This window comes from Tauraco erythrolophus, chromosome 21 (assembly GCF_009769465.1).
Source record: "Tauraco erythrolophus isolate bTauEry1 chromosome 21, bTauEry1.pri, whole genome shotgun sequence".
Taxonomy (NCBI): Eukaryota; Metazoa; Chordata; class Aves; order Musophagiformes; family Musophagidae; genus Tauraco; species Tauraco erythrolophus.
The window spans coordinates 4,452,224-4,470,000 of record NC_141485.1 but is presented as its reverse complement, the minus strand read 5'-3'; the positions used below and the strand labels follow the sequence as shown (position 1 = coordinate 4,470,000).

The following is a 17,777-nucleotide window of genomic DNA, read 5'->3' as shown; positions in this document are numbered from 1 at the left end:
TCTTTTTAAGAAGAAGAACTTACTTCATCTCAGCTGAAACCAGGACAGCTTGACTTTGTGTGGAGCTGTCCTTGGGGTTTGGTCTGCTCTGCAAGAACGGGCACCCTGGCAGGGTGCTGTGTTGCTGTCTGGGTGGGTGCACACCAGCTGCCTGGTGTGTGCTCGCTCAGCTGTATTTGGCCCAAGCAATGTTGAAGCGTCGCCTTTGCTGGTCCTTCTGGTGTCCCTCTTTGTGGGTGGCTCATAAGCAGAGCCTGCTTCGCTCTGATTGCACCTGAGGTAACAAGCAGTGCGAAGGGGGGGAACATTCAGGCATTTTGTGGTTGTGGGGGGCAGCTCAGGCCCGGGTTAGGCAGCCTGAGCTGATTGTCTCAAACTGAAGGTGTCCCTGTGCCGTTTTCCGCAGCCCATTAGGAAGATGTGATGAGGTGAGGCTTGTGCTGAAAGTTAATTAGCTCCGCGTTTGGCTGCCTAGAAATGGCACATCCTTAAAGCCAGAGCACAGGGAGTGAAATCCCCAGGTGCTGTCGTGTTGCAGCACTACCCCGGGTGCAGTGCGGAGCCGGGCTCTGGGATGGCTCTGCGAGGACGGGGGATGTGTGCTGGACTTCTGCTTCTCCTCTAGGAGCCCGTTACAGAGGCTTCTGATCCCCCAGCTAACGGAGAGGTGACAGTGCCCAGCTGGAAGAGATGTCAGCAAGGGATTTGTTCATAAAAAAAAAAATCTTTGCAGTTTATCTTAAATGATATGAATTAGGGAAACGTATATAAATTACAAGAAAACGTAAATATGAATTTCCGTAACATGCATTGTTTACACTAAAAAGTTATGAACAAAAGACAACGAGGTATCAGGCAATGATTGATGTTGTTAAGATATGTTTGTTTTTCTTACAATGTGGTGGTAACTCGTATCAATCTGCTTAGAGCCAACTATTCATAACTAAAATAGATTTTAATAGGCTTTAGCCAGAATCTATATGCTGTTAAAATAGAATAATCCTAATGCTCCCTTAGAGACAGCAGATTCTGGTAACGTCTTTTAATCCTGCTGCAACCTGAACTTTGTGACTAGCCTTTGTACTTTTTTCTTATAGCTTCAGTTAATTTCTAGTTTGTTCTCTCTTTAAAACAAAAACGTTTTTGCCTTCTGTGCTTTAAAAAAAAAAAAGTCTGTTTTAAGAAGACAAATGAAATAACCCTGTTATACTGCATTTTGGATACATTTAGTGTTTTGCTCTGTTAGTAACTGCCCCAAAATGTAATCATATAGGGAAAGTGAGAGTTAAGGCAGAGAAATATTGGGAATATCTCAGTGTTTTTGCAATCTTGTCTGCAGTTCCAAAGGCGTTGCGTAGTAGCTGTGTTCAAAGATCCTTGGCTGCTTGATTTTATATTTGTGAAACATCACTACGTCATCCAAACCAGCCTTATTTGGAGTTTTTAAATTAGACACGTTTCTGTTAACTGTTTTGACACAAAGAGTAAGTGAATGGCTGTAATTCTCACAAGTATATGCTCGCAACTCTATTTTGCTATTTTTGAAGAATTTCGTATCGAGGCTGTTTTCATAATCAACAGGAATTCAGGTTTACTCAATGGGCACTGGGTGTCACTGTTGCTCCACAAAGGTGTTGATTTGTAACCCTGATTTGGTATTTTGCTGCCATTTGATTGTCAGTGGAGCATTCCTTCAGGCTGTTATGCTACAGAAAGGCATACATCAAGTAGGAAGATGCTTCCATTTAAGGAGTAAGAGAAGTGGATGGTTCCTTCAAAGGCCTGAGAAGTATATGGATAGGAGCCTTTAAATATTATGGTGTAAGACTAGGAGTTATAGAAATACTGTCATGTAAAGTAATTGAGGGCTATCTCAACTGTAAAATTCTCCAGGGCTCTTGGAGAAGTTCTGACAAGGAATTATATTTAAGAGTGTTTGGATTTTAGATTGGATGCTGACTGGTGTTTCTAGAGATATAGAATTCCATCTGGTAACTATACCAAATGAAGCTGCCAAAATTCATCCCTTTGGGGTGGGTTTTACGTAACAGTTGCATGGAAAAAAAAGTCTGGCCTTGCAAAAATACTTGATGTTTTCCCAAGTGTGAAAGTACATCTTTATAAGAAACATTTTTCTCTTTTAGCTGTGTGACTTTCATGAGCTTGGAATGGAGTGCTGGCCTACCTGTTGTTCTGGAGAAAATGTTAGTGGTCCACCGTTGGTGCTGTTATTACAGGCTCCCTCCTCCTGTCACGATGAGCTTGAGCTGCTGCCCCTTAGAGTGGCTACGGATCAATGATGTAATTAAATGACAGCCACATGTAAGTGACTTTGATTTTTCTATTTACAGCATACATAAAACGTGGTATTACTTGTGAAAGTATTACATTTTTTACTATTTGGTAAAAATGTGCACTTAGGTGAACAGAGAATATGTATTTTAGGAAATGTGTTTGTTTCCATCTTTCCAGAAAGCCCTCTTCCTCATGCTTCCTTTTGCCTTCCGTTTAAGTAGGTTCTCATCATTGCTTTTCCTGCCATGAATTACTGTGCTTCTTCCTACATCATCTAGAATTCTGTCAGAATTATGAAAATATTTTATAATATTATGAAAACTATTGATTTGACTTAAAATTTCACTTAAAGAAATTTTAAGAGTTAAGAGTTAGAGTTTGACTTCTCTGTTCACGGATTTAAGGTTTCCACAGAATGTCTCTCTCCTGTCAGGGGCAACTTAGCGCCATCAGACTTGGTTTTCCTCAACAAAATAAGTCCTGAGCAATTGCAAGATTCCTTCTTGTTCCCCCAGATAAAAGCCTCAGAAGGCAAGAGGATGGATGGCTTTTGAAAATTCAGGCTGGCACATAGCTGTAATTAAATTGCTTCTTTTATTCTCCCTACATGCTGCTTTGGATGGCTTGCTCCTGAGCCCTAACAGCAATCAGGATTTTAAATTTTGGTGGCAAGATGCTTGTTAAGCATCATAATCAGCTCAGCTGGCTGGCGCACAGCCGTGGCATAATCCCGTTACTGCCCTCGGAACGCTGTCACTGGCAAGGGCACATTTGAGCAGATCTTGTATTTTTGTTTTCTGCCTTGCTTCTCCCTCCTCTGAAATGGAAGTGCAAGCGTTTGCCCCGGTGTACTCTGCGGAAGCGTGTGCGCATGTGTGTGCACATACCGAAGTTTGTGTTCTCCCAGCAGCTCCGTGTTTTGCTGTGGTGACCTCTCAGCTGGCAGTGATTCCTTTCCCAGCAAGCTGCACATTCTCCATCCTCTGTGTAAGCTATTAAAACCAGATGCACAGAAAGAGCTCTGTTATGATGCACTTTTGTGGGCTGGTTTTATTCCTTGGCTAGGATGGTGGGCTGACTCCCATGAAAGCTGGGGGAAAAGCTCAAGAGGATTTAAACCCGTAAGTCTGAGCTAAATTCCCAATGTCTGTTGATACCACAGTAAATTAAGTGTAACATGATGAAATCAAATAGAACTCAATCAGTGCAAGGCTGGAAAGAGGGAGAGGAGAGATGAGATCAGGTCTTGCATTTATCTGCATATGTTTGTTCTTAATAGGCTATTCTGTGGGTCTGAGTAAATCATTAAGCCCGGAAAGAATAAAAGGAGCTTTGCGTTGTTTCTGGATCAGCTTAATTTTGAAACACAGGAATCTGAGAAATAAGCTTGTGATCTTATGCAAAACCATGAAAGAGGAAAAGGCACCCTGCCATTTAATGGGTGTATTTATAGGAAGGTCGTCTCGCAGCCTGCATCTGACTCAAAGTAGGAGCCATCTGGGAATGTTTCTATGGGTGACAGCCACATTCCAGGAAGCCTCACATCATCCTGCCGTGCTGTTGGATGAGGATTGCTTTAGGCAGCAGCATTGTGCTGGGGAAGGCCATTGAGACTCCGGGTGCTGACTGTCATCCTGCATGGATGCCGTGAGAAATAACGGTCACGCTGCCTCCTCAGGCCTGTCTTCTGTTGGAGGGGGAGAGAAAAAACTAAGATACTTACTTGGTATGGGCTGATGTCCTTTGTTTTCCAGGGGTCCTGTTTTGTGAGTGGTAAGTGCAGGGGTATTAGTGCGCGTGCGCGGTCTCAACTGCAGTCGGTTGTAGGGGTGGCCAGTCTGTGCTCCCAGATGGACTCTCCCTTTGGAGAACCAGCCCATTAAGAAATAGGCTCTAGTGGCAATTTAAGTAACCAGTGGCTGAGTGTTTTGGAACTGGGGCTGCTTTGTGCAGTCTCCTGTGCTTGTGATGAGCAGCTGACTTCGTGGTTTAGCCGAGCCGGAAGCTAAGCAACCACACCTCCTCCTCCTCACTGGGATGGGAGGAGAAAATCAGAAGAAAAAAGTAAAACTCGTGGGTTGGGATAAGGACAGTTTAATAGGACAGTACAAAAAATGAGAAAGGAGTAATAACAACAATAATACTAATAAATGAACAGTACAAACGAGTTGTACAATTGCTCACCGTGTGGGACCTGGAAGCCCAGCCTGCTCCTGATCGGTGAAAACATGAAGCCCCCCCTGGCTAGCTCCCCCAGTATATGCTCCGGGCATGACGTCATATGGTATCGAGTAGCCCCCTGACTAGTTTGGGTCAGCTGCCCACACTGTGTCCCCTCCCAGTTTTCCCGTGAAAAGCCAACTCTACCCCAGCCAAACCCCGGACGCTGACACTGTACTTTGTAGGGTAACGTTCTGGCTGGTTTATTGTCTCACAGGGTCTGCGCTGCCTCATTACTGGAGTGTGTGAAGCATGAGGAGAACTGGCTTCCCATAGAAACAGTTGACCTCAGATGTTTCGATGCATACTTGCCGTGTCCCGGGGCTAGCTGAGGGAACCTTGTGACCAACCTCACAACTCAACCACAGCCTCTTGCACTGCCAGGGTCAAGTCAGCCACCTCCCTTGAGATCTGAGTGGGTGCTGGTGAAAGCCACGAGACGCTGCCTCTATACGTGCAGGCAGGGGTTAAGCAGTATGAGTTTGCAACAGCCGGCCAGCTTTCCCATATAAGAGCACTGCACTCATTGGCTCTCTCTTTTACTGAGAAATCTATCCAGTCATTTCCTGCACAAGCCCTTCTTCACTTTGCAAAAGCCATAGAAGTGGCTTTTGTTGAGTAAATAACAGTAATCCGTGGTTATTCCTTCTCACGGGCAGTTTGGATTCTCTCATGGACCACCACCAACTAGGATTCAACGTTGTGCCGTTAATGGACTGCTAATATGAGCGTGGTCTTCTCTGCAGAAGAGAAAGACTCTCACCCATGGATGTACATAATTTGGGATCTGCTTTCACGCTTATTAATGCCTGTTGGTATTTGACTTGGTTTCTACTGAGAGATTATTTGCTCTCTGAGGGATCCGTTGGGACTCCTTGTCAGATCAGTTCTTGGGTGGAGCTCGCAGCAACTTGCGGTAAGTGCTGTGCTCTTCCTCTCTTGACAGCAGGGCTTTTCGTGCTGCGCTGCGCAGAGTGCCGTGGTACAGTCGCAGAAAGAAACAACTCGGCTCTTGAGTAGAGAAGTGGAAGTTGAGCTGGCAGAGAGTGCTCTCGTGCTTCCTAGGGATGCACAAAGTGGGTGTATATATTGTAGGGTCCTTGTTTTTCAGGACAGTTTTGCTCTTGCTTTTAAGCCAGACAGTCTGTCTGTACAAGACTGACAATAAATAACTCTCTCAAGCACTGTGGAGAGATGGAAACTGCAGCTGAGCAATGATTTTGGGGAAAGGAAGACAGAAAAGCAGAAGCAAACTGTTGTGGAAGTACAAGTAACCCTCTAAAGGATCAGCAAATGTGCCAGTAAGTGTTTTGGGGGAGGAAATAAGTCTGAACTGTGGTTATAGGGTGTATGTCTGTGTGTGCAGAGAAACATTTGTCGTTAGAGTACAGACTAAACTGAACGGCTGAAACAGCCCTTGGATTTCTTGCTGTGAGCTGCATAAAGATGTTTTGTGGCTGTTTTCTGCCTGGAACTATGTTTCTCCACATCCTAACCTAAGTCAGAGTGCTTATGCTGTGTCAATTTACCTTTTTTGCTGGTACAGGCTATGGAGTCTAGCTGTAGTCCCAGCGAGGGAGATTTCTCTTCAGAGAAAACCTGTTAACCGTTTGGAGGGAGTAAGACGGAGTTTTTAAAAAAAGCTCTGCTTCAGGTTGGTAATCGTGGATGTTTCCTTGGTGCCTCACAAACTGCATGAATCTGCAGCCATATGCTGACTGCAGATAGCTTGCATTAGGTGTGGGTCTGACATATATCCAGATGTATTTGAAGAGATGTCTCAAAAGAGTAGAAAAGGAGTACAGGACGTACTAGAGGAGAGAAGTGGGCTGGCAGGGTGCTCTGATGAATACTGATGCTCTCCGTAGAGCAGATCTGGATCTAGCTTTGCTCTTGGGAGAGCTGTGCTGTGTTCAGGCTCTGAGGGCTATGCGTGTCCACCTGGCAGCTGGGGTGTGTGTTTGCCTGTGCTGTGGAGCTGGAAGTTCAAAGCCTGTGCTCGCATGGATAGCCAACAGCTCCAAACATTGGGGAGATCCCACACATTTTGCCCCAGGATGAAATGTGAGAACGCATGAGGGGAACATAGTTTGTGCATATGTTTTCCCTGTAGAAATAGCATAATGCTTACCAACAGAGAACATGAACGAACTCACCACTCTGTTCCAAAGAAGGCCTACAGTTAATCTTATCTTTTTGGCCACTTGGTGCCTAGCTCGTGTTGGCTGCACTGAGACAAGAACAACGATCGTAGTCTCCTAAAGATCTACTTTCTTTGCCTTTTATGTAAGGAACCCGTGCTGCTGCCAGCAGGTGAGGTCATCTCACAAAGGGGGTTCAGATGTTCTGCAGACAAGTTGCAGTTGCCTGTATTTCATGAACTGCTTTTGAACTACTCCAGTGGTTCCCTATTTAAGGCCTTCATCCTTTATTCGAGTACTTCTACTGTAGAGAGTTTTGCTGAATCTCTTTCTCAAGTGACCCATAGTCAACTGTAGGAACACTGGACCTGGCAATGTGCTTTCCTCTATGTCTGTGCCACACTGTACACATACTGGGTTTGTGAACAAAGTGTATTAATTCTCCCACTCCCTTGCAGGTTTAATCTCCCAGCGGGGAACGTCTTTGGTGATCTGCAAGACCATCTCTACTAGAAATGGATAGCTTCACAAATGGGCAGCCGGGCCCAGGTCAGAGGAACAGGTTGATAGGATTGTTAGAAACAGATGACAGTATCCAGGAAGATAAACCTGCATCTAGTAAAAAGGAAGAAAGATCAGGACATGGAAAGAAAGGAGAGCCAAGGCCCTTGGAGACACCTTATCAGAAGGAGAGCAGTGACTTTTCTCCTAAAGTCAAGATTAATCTGAACTATCGCCCAGGACTCGTCAGCAAGTGAGTAACTTGGGTATTTGACAAGGTATTTGTACGGATCCCTATTGATCCGTACTGATCCCTGCTGGTAGGGGCCTGTAGACTTGACCAAAGTCTAAACTACAAGTGACAATACAGGAATATTACAGGGAGCAGGTGGGAGGTAACTAAAGACAGAAAGGGGATATATTGGCCCTTCTGCCCTTGGAAGGTGTGTGTGTTGTGGTGTATTTTGGGTATATCTGAACTAGCACCAAACAAGCCAAGCTGGGTGTAAGAGCAGCTTAGCATGGAGCCCTATACAACGGAACTGTTCTTGCCAGAGAGGGATGTAAAGGAGCTCACAGAGAGCTTCACACAGTGTGATGGGGCTGACTCTGGTCCTGCAGCTATCTTTGGCTTCTCTTTCTTTGTGCTCTGGATACATTCCAAGGTTGCACATCAGACTGGATCTGGGAAGAGCTCCAGCTGATGGAAAGAGCAGCCACTTAAGAGAATTCTGGGAAATAACTGTCTCTATTTTTTCCCTTGTCTCAAAAATAAAATACTTGTTTTTTCTGTCAAACTTTTTTGCCCCCCTCCTTTCTTACACTGTCCCACTAGAACTCATTGCACGCTCTTGTCTTCCACTCTCCAGAACTACTTAACACTTTGCGTTTCTTCTGCAGCCAAAAGGACCCCAATCGCTTTGACAGAGACAGGCTCTTCAGCGCAGTCTCAAGGGGCAGCCCCGAGGCACTGGATGGTTTACTTGAGTACTTGAGGAGGACTTCCAAATTTCTCACCAATTCTGAATACACAGGTAGATTCTCATTCCATACTCCATAAACAGAGTTAGCAGAGACAGCGCTTGTTAATGTAGGAGAGAAGCAGGGGAACCCGCTTGTGGGTTTTTTTGCTTTCTCCAGTCCTCTATGCTTATTCTTTTATTTTCCTAATGTCCATCTGAGGATTGAGAATGCCATTAATTATATACATCCTCAGGCTTTTACCTCTACTGCAAACTAAAAATACCAAGAAAGGGCTTTAAAATTATTACTGTATGTGGTCCTACAGTGACAGTTGAGTTCTGGGCACACTGAATCGGGTAATACAGATGTGTGCAAAGTACATGCACAGTGCATTTGATGCTCTTTTTCTACTAGATGCAAAGACTGGGAAGACCTGCTTAATGAAAGCCCTCTTGAACTTAAAAAACGGAAAGAATGACACAATCCCACTTTTGCTGGAAATAGACCAAAAGACACAGAATCCCAGGCCGCTTGTCAACGTGGCATGTTCGGATTGTAACTATAGAGGTAAGGTTTCTGTCCTGATGCTGTGTCAAAGCCGCCTCCCCATTAGGCAGGTGAGATGTGCAGAAACAGGAAAAAGAGGGGAACTGAAGCTTGTGCAGCACTGCAGTTCCAGAGTTTGGTGCAGTTCCAGCAACAGCCCACTCACCTTTTAGTTCTGATTTCTGATTATGGTCTGCGTCCTTTTCAACCCTAAATTACACACTTCACTTCTGCAACTTTGTTCCCAGTCTATAAAAGACAAATGATGGATGTTTAGTAACAGGAATATGAGAGGATGTGCTTTGCAAAGCTTAAAAAGCATGTCTAAAAGTGAAAAAGAAATAGCATATTGCTATTAACAAATGAGTTCTGCAGGTTGGGTTATCCTTTTAATAGCAGACATGCAGCACAGTCGTGTACATGTACGGTTGTCTTTATCCTCTCAAAGCTGCTTGGGATCTTAGTGCCAGGCAGGGGTAATTGCCTGGTTTTGTGTTGAATTTCTGATAGTCTTGGAGCTTGTCTTCTGACTCAGTGTTTGCAACATGCTTTTCCAATGAACACTGTTGAAAGTCCTGAGTTGCCACCCACCCCCTGCCCAGCACTGAGACTGCAGGGTTGCTATGCAGCACATACAGCCGGTGTCAAAATGGTCCTTTGCTGCGGAGTCCTTTGCCTGTTCCCTCTGATAGTGGCACCAAGTGATGGGTTTTTCCCGTTTCCTTAGGCCAGACAGCACTCCATATTGCTATAGAGAAAAGGAGCCTAGATTTAGTGAAACTTCTAGTAGAGAATGGAGCTGATGTCCATGCCAGAGCCCATGGTGAATTCTTCAGGAAGAAGAAAGAAGGAGTTTACTTTTATTTTGGTGAGTCCATGTGGAACATGTTCCTTTTGCTTTTTTTCTTGCCTTACTGTATGTGATGCTGCTAATTCTATTTGGGTTTGCTACTCTACGTGGGTTGCCATCTCCACTGTCCTGTGATCAGGCACTGGATTTATTTGAATGGCAGGATCCTTTCACAGACTGAGGTGTCCAATGAGCATTTGCCATCGTCTTTGATTTTCTGTATTTGATCCCATTTGAGGGGCTTCATACAGAGACAAACACGTGGTTAGTTTAGCCAAATTAAGGGTGTGGGAAAGTTTCGGCTGCCCCCAAAAATAAGGAGTAATTGTTTACTGCAAAACCCTTTCTGAATCTAGAGTTACTGAGAAAAAACTTGCTCTGTGTTCCAGTGGTAAAACAGTAGGCTAAATATGTTTTTTTCTTTTTTTTTTCTTGATTTTTTTTTCACCCCTTTCTGCTTTCCCTTCAAATACTGTCTTTATTTCTTCAGGTGAACTTCCCCTCTCCTTGGCTGCTTGTACCAACCAGCTTGAGGTGGTGGAATATCTTCTAAACAATCCCCATCAGAAAGCCAGGCTCCAGGAGCAGGATACACAGGGCAACACAGTCCTCCATGCCCTGGTGATGATTGCAGATGACACTGAGGAGAACACCAAGTTTGTGAGCACAACATACGTTGAGATCTTGAAGGCAGGTGTGAAGGTTGACCCAACGTATAAACTGGAGGACATAGTGAATTATGATGGATTAAATCCTCTGCAGCTTGCTGCCAAGACAGGCAAAGTGGAGGTAAAGACAACTACAGGGAATTCCTGGGGTTGCTGAAAAGCAAGGAAGACTGCAGCATACATCCTCAGCATAGCGGTGGGGTTTGTTGTAGGAGCATCTTGTGCCCAACCCACAGTAATGCTGCTGGCAGTGGCAGTGCCACAGGAGACAATAAAGGAGGCCTCCTCCGGGTCACTCCAGTTAGTGTCCTACAGAGTCTCAGCCAGCTGCTGCTGCTCTCTGTCCCAGCTGAGACACCTGGTCTGGACTGAAGTTGGTTCTACTCCTGGCAGAGCTGATACAGGGTGTAGTTAGATCACCTGCTTTTAGCCAGGTGGTCTGGTGTTTGGGTGTATCAAAGTGTATAACACAGAAAGCCAGGTGTCCTGTGTCTGAAGGTGATTTGGGTGTGCTTGTGCTGTCCTACACCTTCATTATATGCACATTTTTTGGTATGCATCCTGTTTCTCTTCAGATCTTCAAGCACATCATCCAAAGAGAGATCAAAGACCCGGTGTACAGGCACCTGTCACGCAAGTTCACTGAATGGACCTATGGACCTATCCATGTGTCTCTCTATGACTTGTCCTCTATAGACAGCTTTGAGGAGAACTCTGTGCTGGAGATTCTGGCATACAGCAGTGACACACCAGTAAGTGCTTTTGTTAAAAGTCAGCAACATCTTTTTCTGCCTTTCTGTAGTGTTGCTGTATAATTACGCAAATCATTTCAAGTTAATATCGTGTTTCACATGATCATTTTTCTGGAAAAGAAACACATGATGGAAGTATTTGCATATTTTATTGCTTATAGTCTGCTTGGTATGCCTCTGATAATCTATAATATGAGAGAAATTTTTGATCCTTTGGTTATCCCTAAGCCCGGGTGTGTCTGAGTACCTTGATGAAGCCAAGCAGAAGTAATTTCTTATGGGATGGTTGATCTCTTTATATTGAAAGGCCTGACTGGGTAAACCCTTAGAGATACCCTAGTTGGAGCCACTGAACTCTAACCCTGAAATCCTCTGGTGAATTTGCATTCCTGTTGACATGGGTACATTTTTGTTTGTTTTTCCATAGAATCGGTACAAGATGGTGGTTTTGGAACCACTGAACAAACTGCTTCAGCAAAAATGGGAAACGTTTGCTTCCAAGAGATTCTACTTCAGTTTTGTCTCTTACTTGTCATTCATGATCATCTTTACAGCCATTGCGTACTATCAGCCCTTACGAGTAAAGGTAGGTCTGATCTTCTTTTATCTGGAAAGGGATGAATGGATAGAGCTGAGTTTAAAAGGTGTGGGGTGGTTATCATCACTACCTTTGCCTGTCTTCAGTGTTTTGTTTTGGTTTTGTTTTTTGTTTTTATCTTGTAGCCTTCATTTCCAGTGGAGTTCACAGCTGGAGGCTTCCTGTGGGTCTCTGGACTGATCATTATCTTGCTAGGAGGCATTTATCTAATCTTTGCTCAGGTATGAGGATCTCTTATCTAGTTTCACTGTAAGAAATAAAAAAAAAAAAAAGGAAACTATCACTGACATGGAGGCAAAACAGAGTCAGTTCTCCTGACATCAGGATGTGGATGAGTGGATGGCAGAAGGGAATCCTGCTCTGAGACATTTGTGGTGTCAGTGCAATCTAGCAGTGACAGGGGTGGCAGAAGCCAGGTTGCTGGGCAAGAGGAAGATTAGGTTCACAACAGCAAATAATTATGAGAGACTTCTGTGATTTATGGTATTAAAGTGTGTCCCTGGCATTTAATGCAGTCTATGAATAAAGATATTGGGCTGAGCCATGATTCAGCCCTAATTTACCCTTGCCCTTTTTAAACAAAGCCCTTTTTCGCCTTGAAAGGATGACTAGCTGAGATTTGGGATCTTGAAAATGAAAACGTGAAGAGGAGCTTATGGAGCAGACCTTTCCCCTGAGCAATAGGCCATGCCAGGCAGGAGTCACTCTCTGTCATGCTCTGTCGTTTTGATGAATGGCTACCGTTGATTTTTCTCTGTCAGAGTCTGTACTTGCGGAGGAGACGCCAGTCCCTGAAGACTATGTGTTCTGACAGCTGCATTGAGATCTTGATGTATGTCTCTTGAGGTTTTTTGCACAATGAAAGCACGGGTGAAATTGGTTCTCTGCTGTGTGCAGCTAAGTTGCCCTAACATTACTAGAGAGATGGTGAGCAGGAAAGATTGATTCTCTGCCACTGTCTCCTCTTTCCATCCCTTCCCCGCTTGCTTCTCCTACCTGCTGCATCTTGTCGTAACCCTTTGTTGTAATGGACTTTGCTGGGTAGGGCCTGTCCTTGCATTTGTAGCAGAACACAGTGAAGGTTGGACCCTCAAGTATTCCACAGTTAACAACATATGCTTGTTAAAAAAAAGACCTCAAGTCTTTAATCATGCAGCCACCATGGCTCAGATTTGGTTGAAAGGAAAACAACTTCTCCATTTTCTGAGGAGAAATGTGTACAGATGCATGTGTGTGCATGTATGTGTGCATGTGTTCATTAGTGTTAAAATTCTTTTCCATTTAATATCAGTTATGTGAGTTACATCAGGCGGTTCAGAGTTGCTGTACTGTGAGATTAACCAGTTCATAACAAAACTGCAGCAATTTGTGGATCTGATTACAACAGGATTTGCTTATATAAACTATGTGTCTGATTAACTGCCACTTCATATGCTCCACGTAGCCTTGTAAAATGTGTTTGCTTTTCCTTGCAAAACAGAGCAGATCTGCAAATGGGCCTTTTTGTTGAGGTAAGTCACCGTGTCACTCGTTCTGTTTCTCTCCAGCTTCATCCAGGCTTTCTCATTGCTGCTGTCAGCAGTCCTGTACGGTGCAAGTTCAGAAAACTATGTGGCAGTGATGGTGTTCTCCCTGCTTTTGGGATGGGTGAACATGCTGTATTACACTCGGGGCTTTCAGCGCACGGGGATCTACAGTGTCATGATACAGAAGGTCAGTACTCAGAAAAAACTTTGTATGAAAAGCTTTTGGGCATGAGGAACTGATAAGAGTCCTGCAGTTACTTTTCTTCTCTCAGGACCATGAAAACCATAAATGGAATTGGTGTACTGACTAGGGAAGTAAAGATGTTGCAGAAGGAGTTTAGATCAGTGTCTTCAAGGAAGTCCACTTGTGGCAAACCACTAGTTCGCCGTCTTTGAATATAGTGAGGGACAGCAGCTGACGCCGTTTGTCATAAACCAACTCAAAACTAGCAGTCGAAACCAGCGCGAGTTCCCTGGAACTGTTAGGCTTGGGCTGAGAAGTGTTTTCGGGTCCATAGAGGAGTCTGGAACTAGAAAGACAAGACAAAGCAGAGGTGAAATGAGGTGCCAGGGAAGAATTCTGATCACCACTTGTGTGAAACCCAATGGAGATGGAAAAGAAAGAGATGTGTGTGTCGAAAGAATTTGGAAACAGACATACTGGGGAGCTGGCGTGATATTTATTTGTTTCAAAGAACCTATTCATATAAACATAACAAATAAGTTAATGTTATGTTTAATGTATAATCTCAGATTAAGCTACCAATGATGTTACCTGAGGAAGTAATTTAACATGTATTAATAGTTTATTAAACTGGATAAAAGCATTTTCCAACTTGCTTTCGGTATTGTTACTGAGGGCTGGTTTATGATGTGAGAGAACAGGAGATCATCCTGGTGAGTTAACGTGGGACAAATAATGGCACTGCCTCCTGATTTGTGTTTCAGACTATCCTGAGAGATCTGCTGCGTTTCCTCTTCGTTTATGTGATCTTCCTCTTCGGCTTTGCTGCGGGTAAGGACTTACTCAGCATTAGGTTGTAGGCTGGGCTGCCAGAAGTAAATTTTTCTGAGGAGGATTCAAATTCTGTTTTTCTCATAGCTCTGGTGACGCTGATGGGGGATGCTCCTTCGGTCTCCCAGAACAAGTCTCTTGCTCAGTTGGAGAGTGCTGGGAGCCATGCTATGTACGGTGGGCTGTTTAGCGTCTGCCTGGAGCTCTTCAAGATCACCATTGGGATGGGCGACCTAGATTTCCAGGAACATGCCAGATTCAGATACTTCGTCATCCTCCTGCTGCTTCTCTTTGTCATCCTCACTTATGTTCTTTTGCTCAACATGCTGATTGCACTCATGAGTGAGACTGTCACCAATATTTCTGGTTATAGCAAAAGCATCTGGAAGCTGCAGGTGAGATGTGGTGCTGCTCAGCAGTTATGTCGTGGCCCAAAGTCCTTCTCGAGACTCATAACAGCAGAGCTGACAGTGCCTGTCTTTGTCCTAAGCCTCAGCTATAAACTTCTCTTTTACATAAATTTGCCACTCTAGGGATAAATCCTAACATAGTTTTTGGGTTTATTTAAAACTCATGCTGTTTGCATAGCTACCAGCCAGTCGAGATCCATGCATGAGTAACTGACTGATACTGTTAAACTCAAGTTCCAAAGTGATTTTCTAAGTCAAAGTAGTTGCTGATTGGGCAAGATTTAATTGAAAGGAGGGGCTGTGCTCTGTATGCCCTGTTTTCTCTCTGACATGGACTCTTCTTTCAGAGGGCTATTGCTATTCTAGAAATAGAGAAGGCCTGGCTGTGGCGCCAAGGTGGGAAGAGGAGATCTGGCTGCTTTGTGTCTGTGGGCCTCAATAAGAAAGATGAAAGATGGTGTTTCAGGTAAGACAGATGTACCATTACCCCTTACGCTCCAGCCTACTAACAGCTTCTCATGATTCAAAAGCTGGTAACCCTGAACTGCCACAGGGAGCTTCAGCACTGACTCAGCCACGTGTTCCTGGGATGTGCAAGTTGACAATTGTGGTGCTGGAAATCTGAGAGCTACCTGAGCCACCACCGTTGTCACCCAGACATGCTGTCACCAAAAGATGTCCCGTTTAAACCACATAACCAAGTGGTTATGGTGGCAGCGTGTCTACCATGATGCTTTCATTGCTGCTGTGAATGTAGCTGTGGTGGGAGGGATGCAGGCTGGTGGCCCCTTCGCTCAGGAGCGTGTGACACAAGAGGGCAGCACTCTTCCTCGCATACAGGGGCTGGAGAACAGATGAACCTTTCTCCACCCAGTGAACAGAACTGCAGACGGCACTTCTGTAACTCCAAGGTGTTACAGAGTGTGTATAGAAAGTGGAACCTAGGAGCCTCCTTTGTATTAAGTATGTTCCCTGGGAGGAACTGGAGTATTTTAAAACAAACAACATAGTGCAGGGGAAGACTTAGACTACAGAAGAAGACTTAGAGCTTAGATTGCAGAAGATCTTTACTCAAAAAAAAAAACCAAACTCTGCAGGGTGTTGTTGCTACAGCCAGACCATTAGGATTGTGTTGGCAGGACGAACTGGGTTGAGATGCTGTGGGACAATGAGATCTGGATTGAAATGCTGTGCTCCGTGCATCAGTGTCTTGCGTTTTGTTTCTCCAGAGTAGAGGAAATTAAATGGACAAATTGGGCAAAGGATGTGGGAGTTCTTAAGGAAGACCCTGGAAACACCAGTGATTCAGAAATAAATCCGGAAGGTAAATTAAATCATGAAGAAATCTGTTTAGTTTCCTGCTCAGGAATTACTCTTGGCATATTATTATGTCTTTAGTATCAAAAATTTTAGGCAGGCCAGCTTGTTCATGAAATTGCTTCTGCACAGCATGCCTCAATAGCAGCAGCATCACTGGTGAGCTGAGAAAATAAAGAATTAGCGTAGGTACAGACCTGGTCAGCATTTGGGAGCAAATAATGAGAATGAAGGAGATGCCATTTTGACACCTCTGGTAGAAATGGGCAGGAAACACTGCTGAGAAAAGCCAGAGCTCTTCTGTGCTTTGACTCAGTAGCCCAAACGCGTAGTGCTTTTTGTAGGAAAGCCAAAATTTAGGCCCACTCATACCACAAGTGCTAAAATCACGGGGCTTTTAGAGCACAAATCAGGGCATTAACAGGCACGAATCAGGGCAGGTTTGTGGGATTCTGCCTAGATAATTGTGTTTGCTTCCCTTGGTACACCTGGGAGACAACTCTGTGTGGAAAATGGAGAGCTATTATTTTCTCTAGAAATATTTTGCTCAGTCTGTCAGAGTGTGGGCAGATCATCCTCCGGATTTAAATGCCGTTTCCTGCTCTTCCAGTGTAGGTTCTTCCTAGATGCCAGTTTTCTAGGAGTGGGGAGGTTGCAACACTTAAAATGTTATCTGTTGTACGTTGGGTTTTCCCTAAACCTGCGCTCTTCTAAAAACTGGTTCCCTTTATCAGCTTCCTGCTGATGAAGGGCTGCTGTTTTTGTCTCCTGCTATAGAGACAAGATCATGGAAACGGATGCCACAGAAACAACTGAGAGCAGCTGTTTCAGAGGAGCAGTCACTATTGCAGCCGCACCTATCGGCAACTGAGATGATGCCTCTAGAGGGACAAACCAGAAATCTTTAGCAGGTTTTCTGGATTGCAACTTTGCTTCCAACTTCAAAGGAGCAGTTCTTATAGCGGCTGGAAGAACTGAAGGCATTATCAGTATTAAAGCGTATTTCATCGAAGACTGTGGTTCAGCCTGTGGCTTTAAATATTTTTATGCACTTTAATCATTAATTTCCTCTGAAGAAATTATTTTTACTCAACTTCCTCTGCCTGGCACTTTCTTATTACCACGTCTAAAGGTACAAGAATGAGAGCAAGATCATAGGGGCAGTGGAGAGTGGTCTTTGGGAAGGCAGCGCTTTCTGAGATGTATAGAAATAATGCTGTTTGCCATAGAGAAGCAAAGCATGGAGTGAGCTATCTGAGTGAGTTGATTTTATTCTTTGTTCCCAAGAGACTGCACTGAAGTGCTTTTGAATAAAGAATGTTGTAGAGGCATAAAAAGTTGCTAAGGATGGAGTTGGCTTCTGTGCAAAACACCATCGATGTGAGACATGAGCGGACAAATAACTCGGTCTTCAGTCATCAAGAGCCACGCTGAGTCTTTGGCTCAGTACCTGCAGTGCTCGGTGTTTGGCCCACATCAGAATTCCTGTTTTACAGTATTATAATGAAATCGTTTGCATGATGTACACGTTTGCGTAAGAGCACAAAAGCGATGTGGATTTCCTGGACCTGTAACTTCACATGCTGAATTTCTGAAACATCTGTCTTTCACAGATTGCTTTGTCTCTGTAGAAAACAGCAGCAGAATTCTGTACGTGGCTTCTGAGACACAGATGGGCCAAAATGCCTCGTGCGGTTAACGTTTCCTGTCAGTCTTAGTGGGCGTCGTGTCGTGCTGTAAACGATTACAAGGACCTCATTGCTTTTTGTGATGTGCACGCTGCCTCAGGCAGGATGGGAAGCATACTGTAAACTCTGTGGAAAAGAGATAAAAATGAGCTGTCTCACATTCAGCCTACATTTAAAAATAATAACATGTAGTATTTCTGTACAGTGTCAATTTATCAAGTTTACTTAATAGAAAATGTTCATCCTTGGATGTACTTTCAGAGCTTCAGCCTCTCTTAAAAAGGAAG

General features: G+C 44.2%; 1 protein-coding gene across 2 annotated transcripts; it reads left to right on the top strand.

Annotated features, from left to right (window-relative positions):
* Positions 1-5,446: 5,446 nt before the first annotated feature.
* Positions 5,447-16,814, top strand: LOC104382219 (transient receptor potential cation channel subfamily V member 2). 2 transcript variants are annotated; one of them, XM_009990126.2, is made up of 17 exons: positions 5,447-5,816; positions 6,062-6,169; positions 7,115-7,410; positions 8,058-8,191; positions 8,535-8,687; positions 9,394-9,534; positions 10,007-10,305; positions 10,760-10,936; positions 11,364-11,522; positions 11,660-11,755; positions 12,296-12,366; positions 13,082-13,247; positions 14,009-14,075; positions 14,163-14,470; positions 14,833-14,951; positions 15,715-15,809; positions 16,580-16,814. In XM_009990126.2, the coding sequence occupies exons 3-17, from the start codon at positions 7,172-7,174 to the stop codon at positions 16,708-16,710; spliced, it is 2,355 nt and encodes a 784-aa protein (XP_009988428.1). In that variant the 5' UTR covers positions 5,447-5,816; positions 6,062-6,169; positions 7,115-7,171; the 3' UTR covers positions 16,711-16,814. The 2 variants fall into 2 exon arrangements, with proteins under 2 accessions (XP_009988428.1, XP_086480957.1); XM_086624831.1 differs by lacking the exon at positions 8,535-8,687.
* The last annotated feature ends 963 nt before the right edge of the window (positions 16,815-17,777 follow it).

What these genes read in the sequence shown, in the direction of transcription:
- LOC104382219 (XM_009990126.2), top strand. Translation starts at nt 7,172, where the DNA reads ATGGATAGCTTCACAAATGGGCAGCCGGGCCCAGGTCAGAGGAACAGG. An exon ending in ATCAGCCCTTACGAGTAAAG is followed by an intron (nt 11,523 to 11,659) that starts GTAGGTCTGATC and finishes TTTATCTTGTAG; the next exon opens with CCTTCATTTCCAGTGGAGTT. An exon ending in AGCTGCATTGAGATCTTGAT is followed by an intron (nt 12,367 to 13,081) that starts GTATGTCTCTTG and finishes GTTTCTCTCCAG; the next exon opens with CTTCATCCAGGCTTTCTCAT.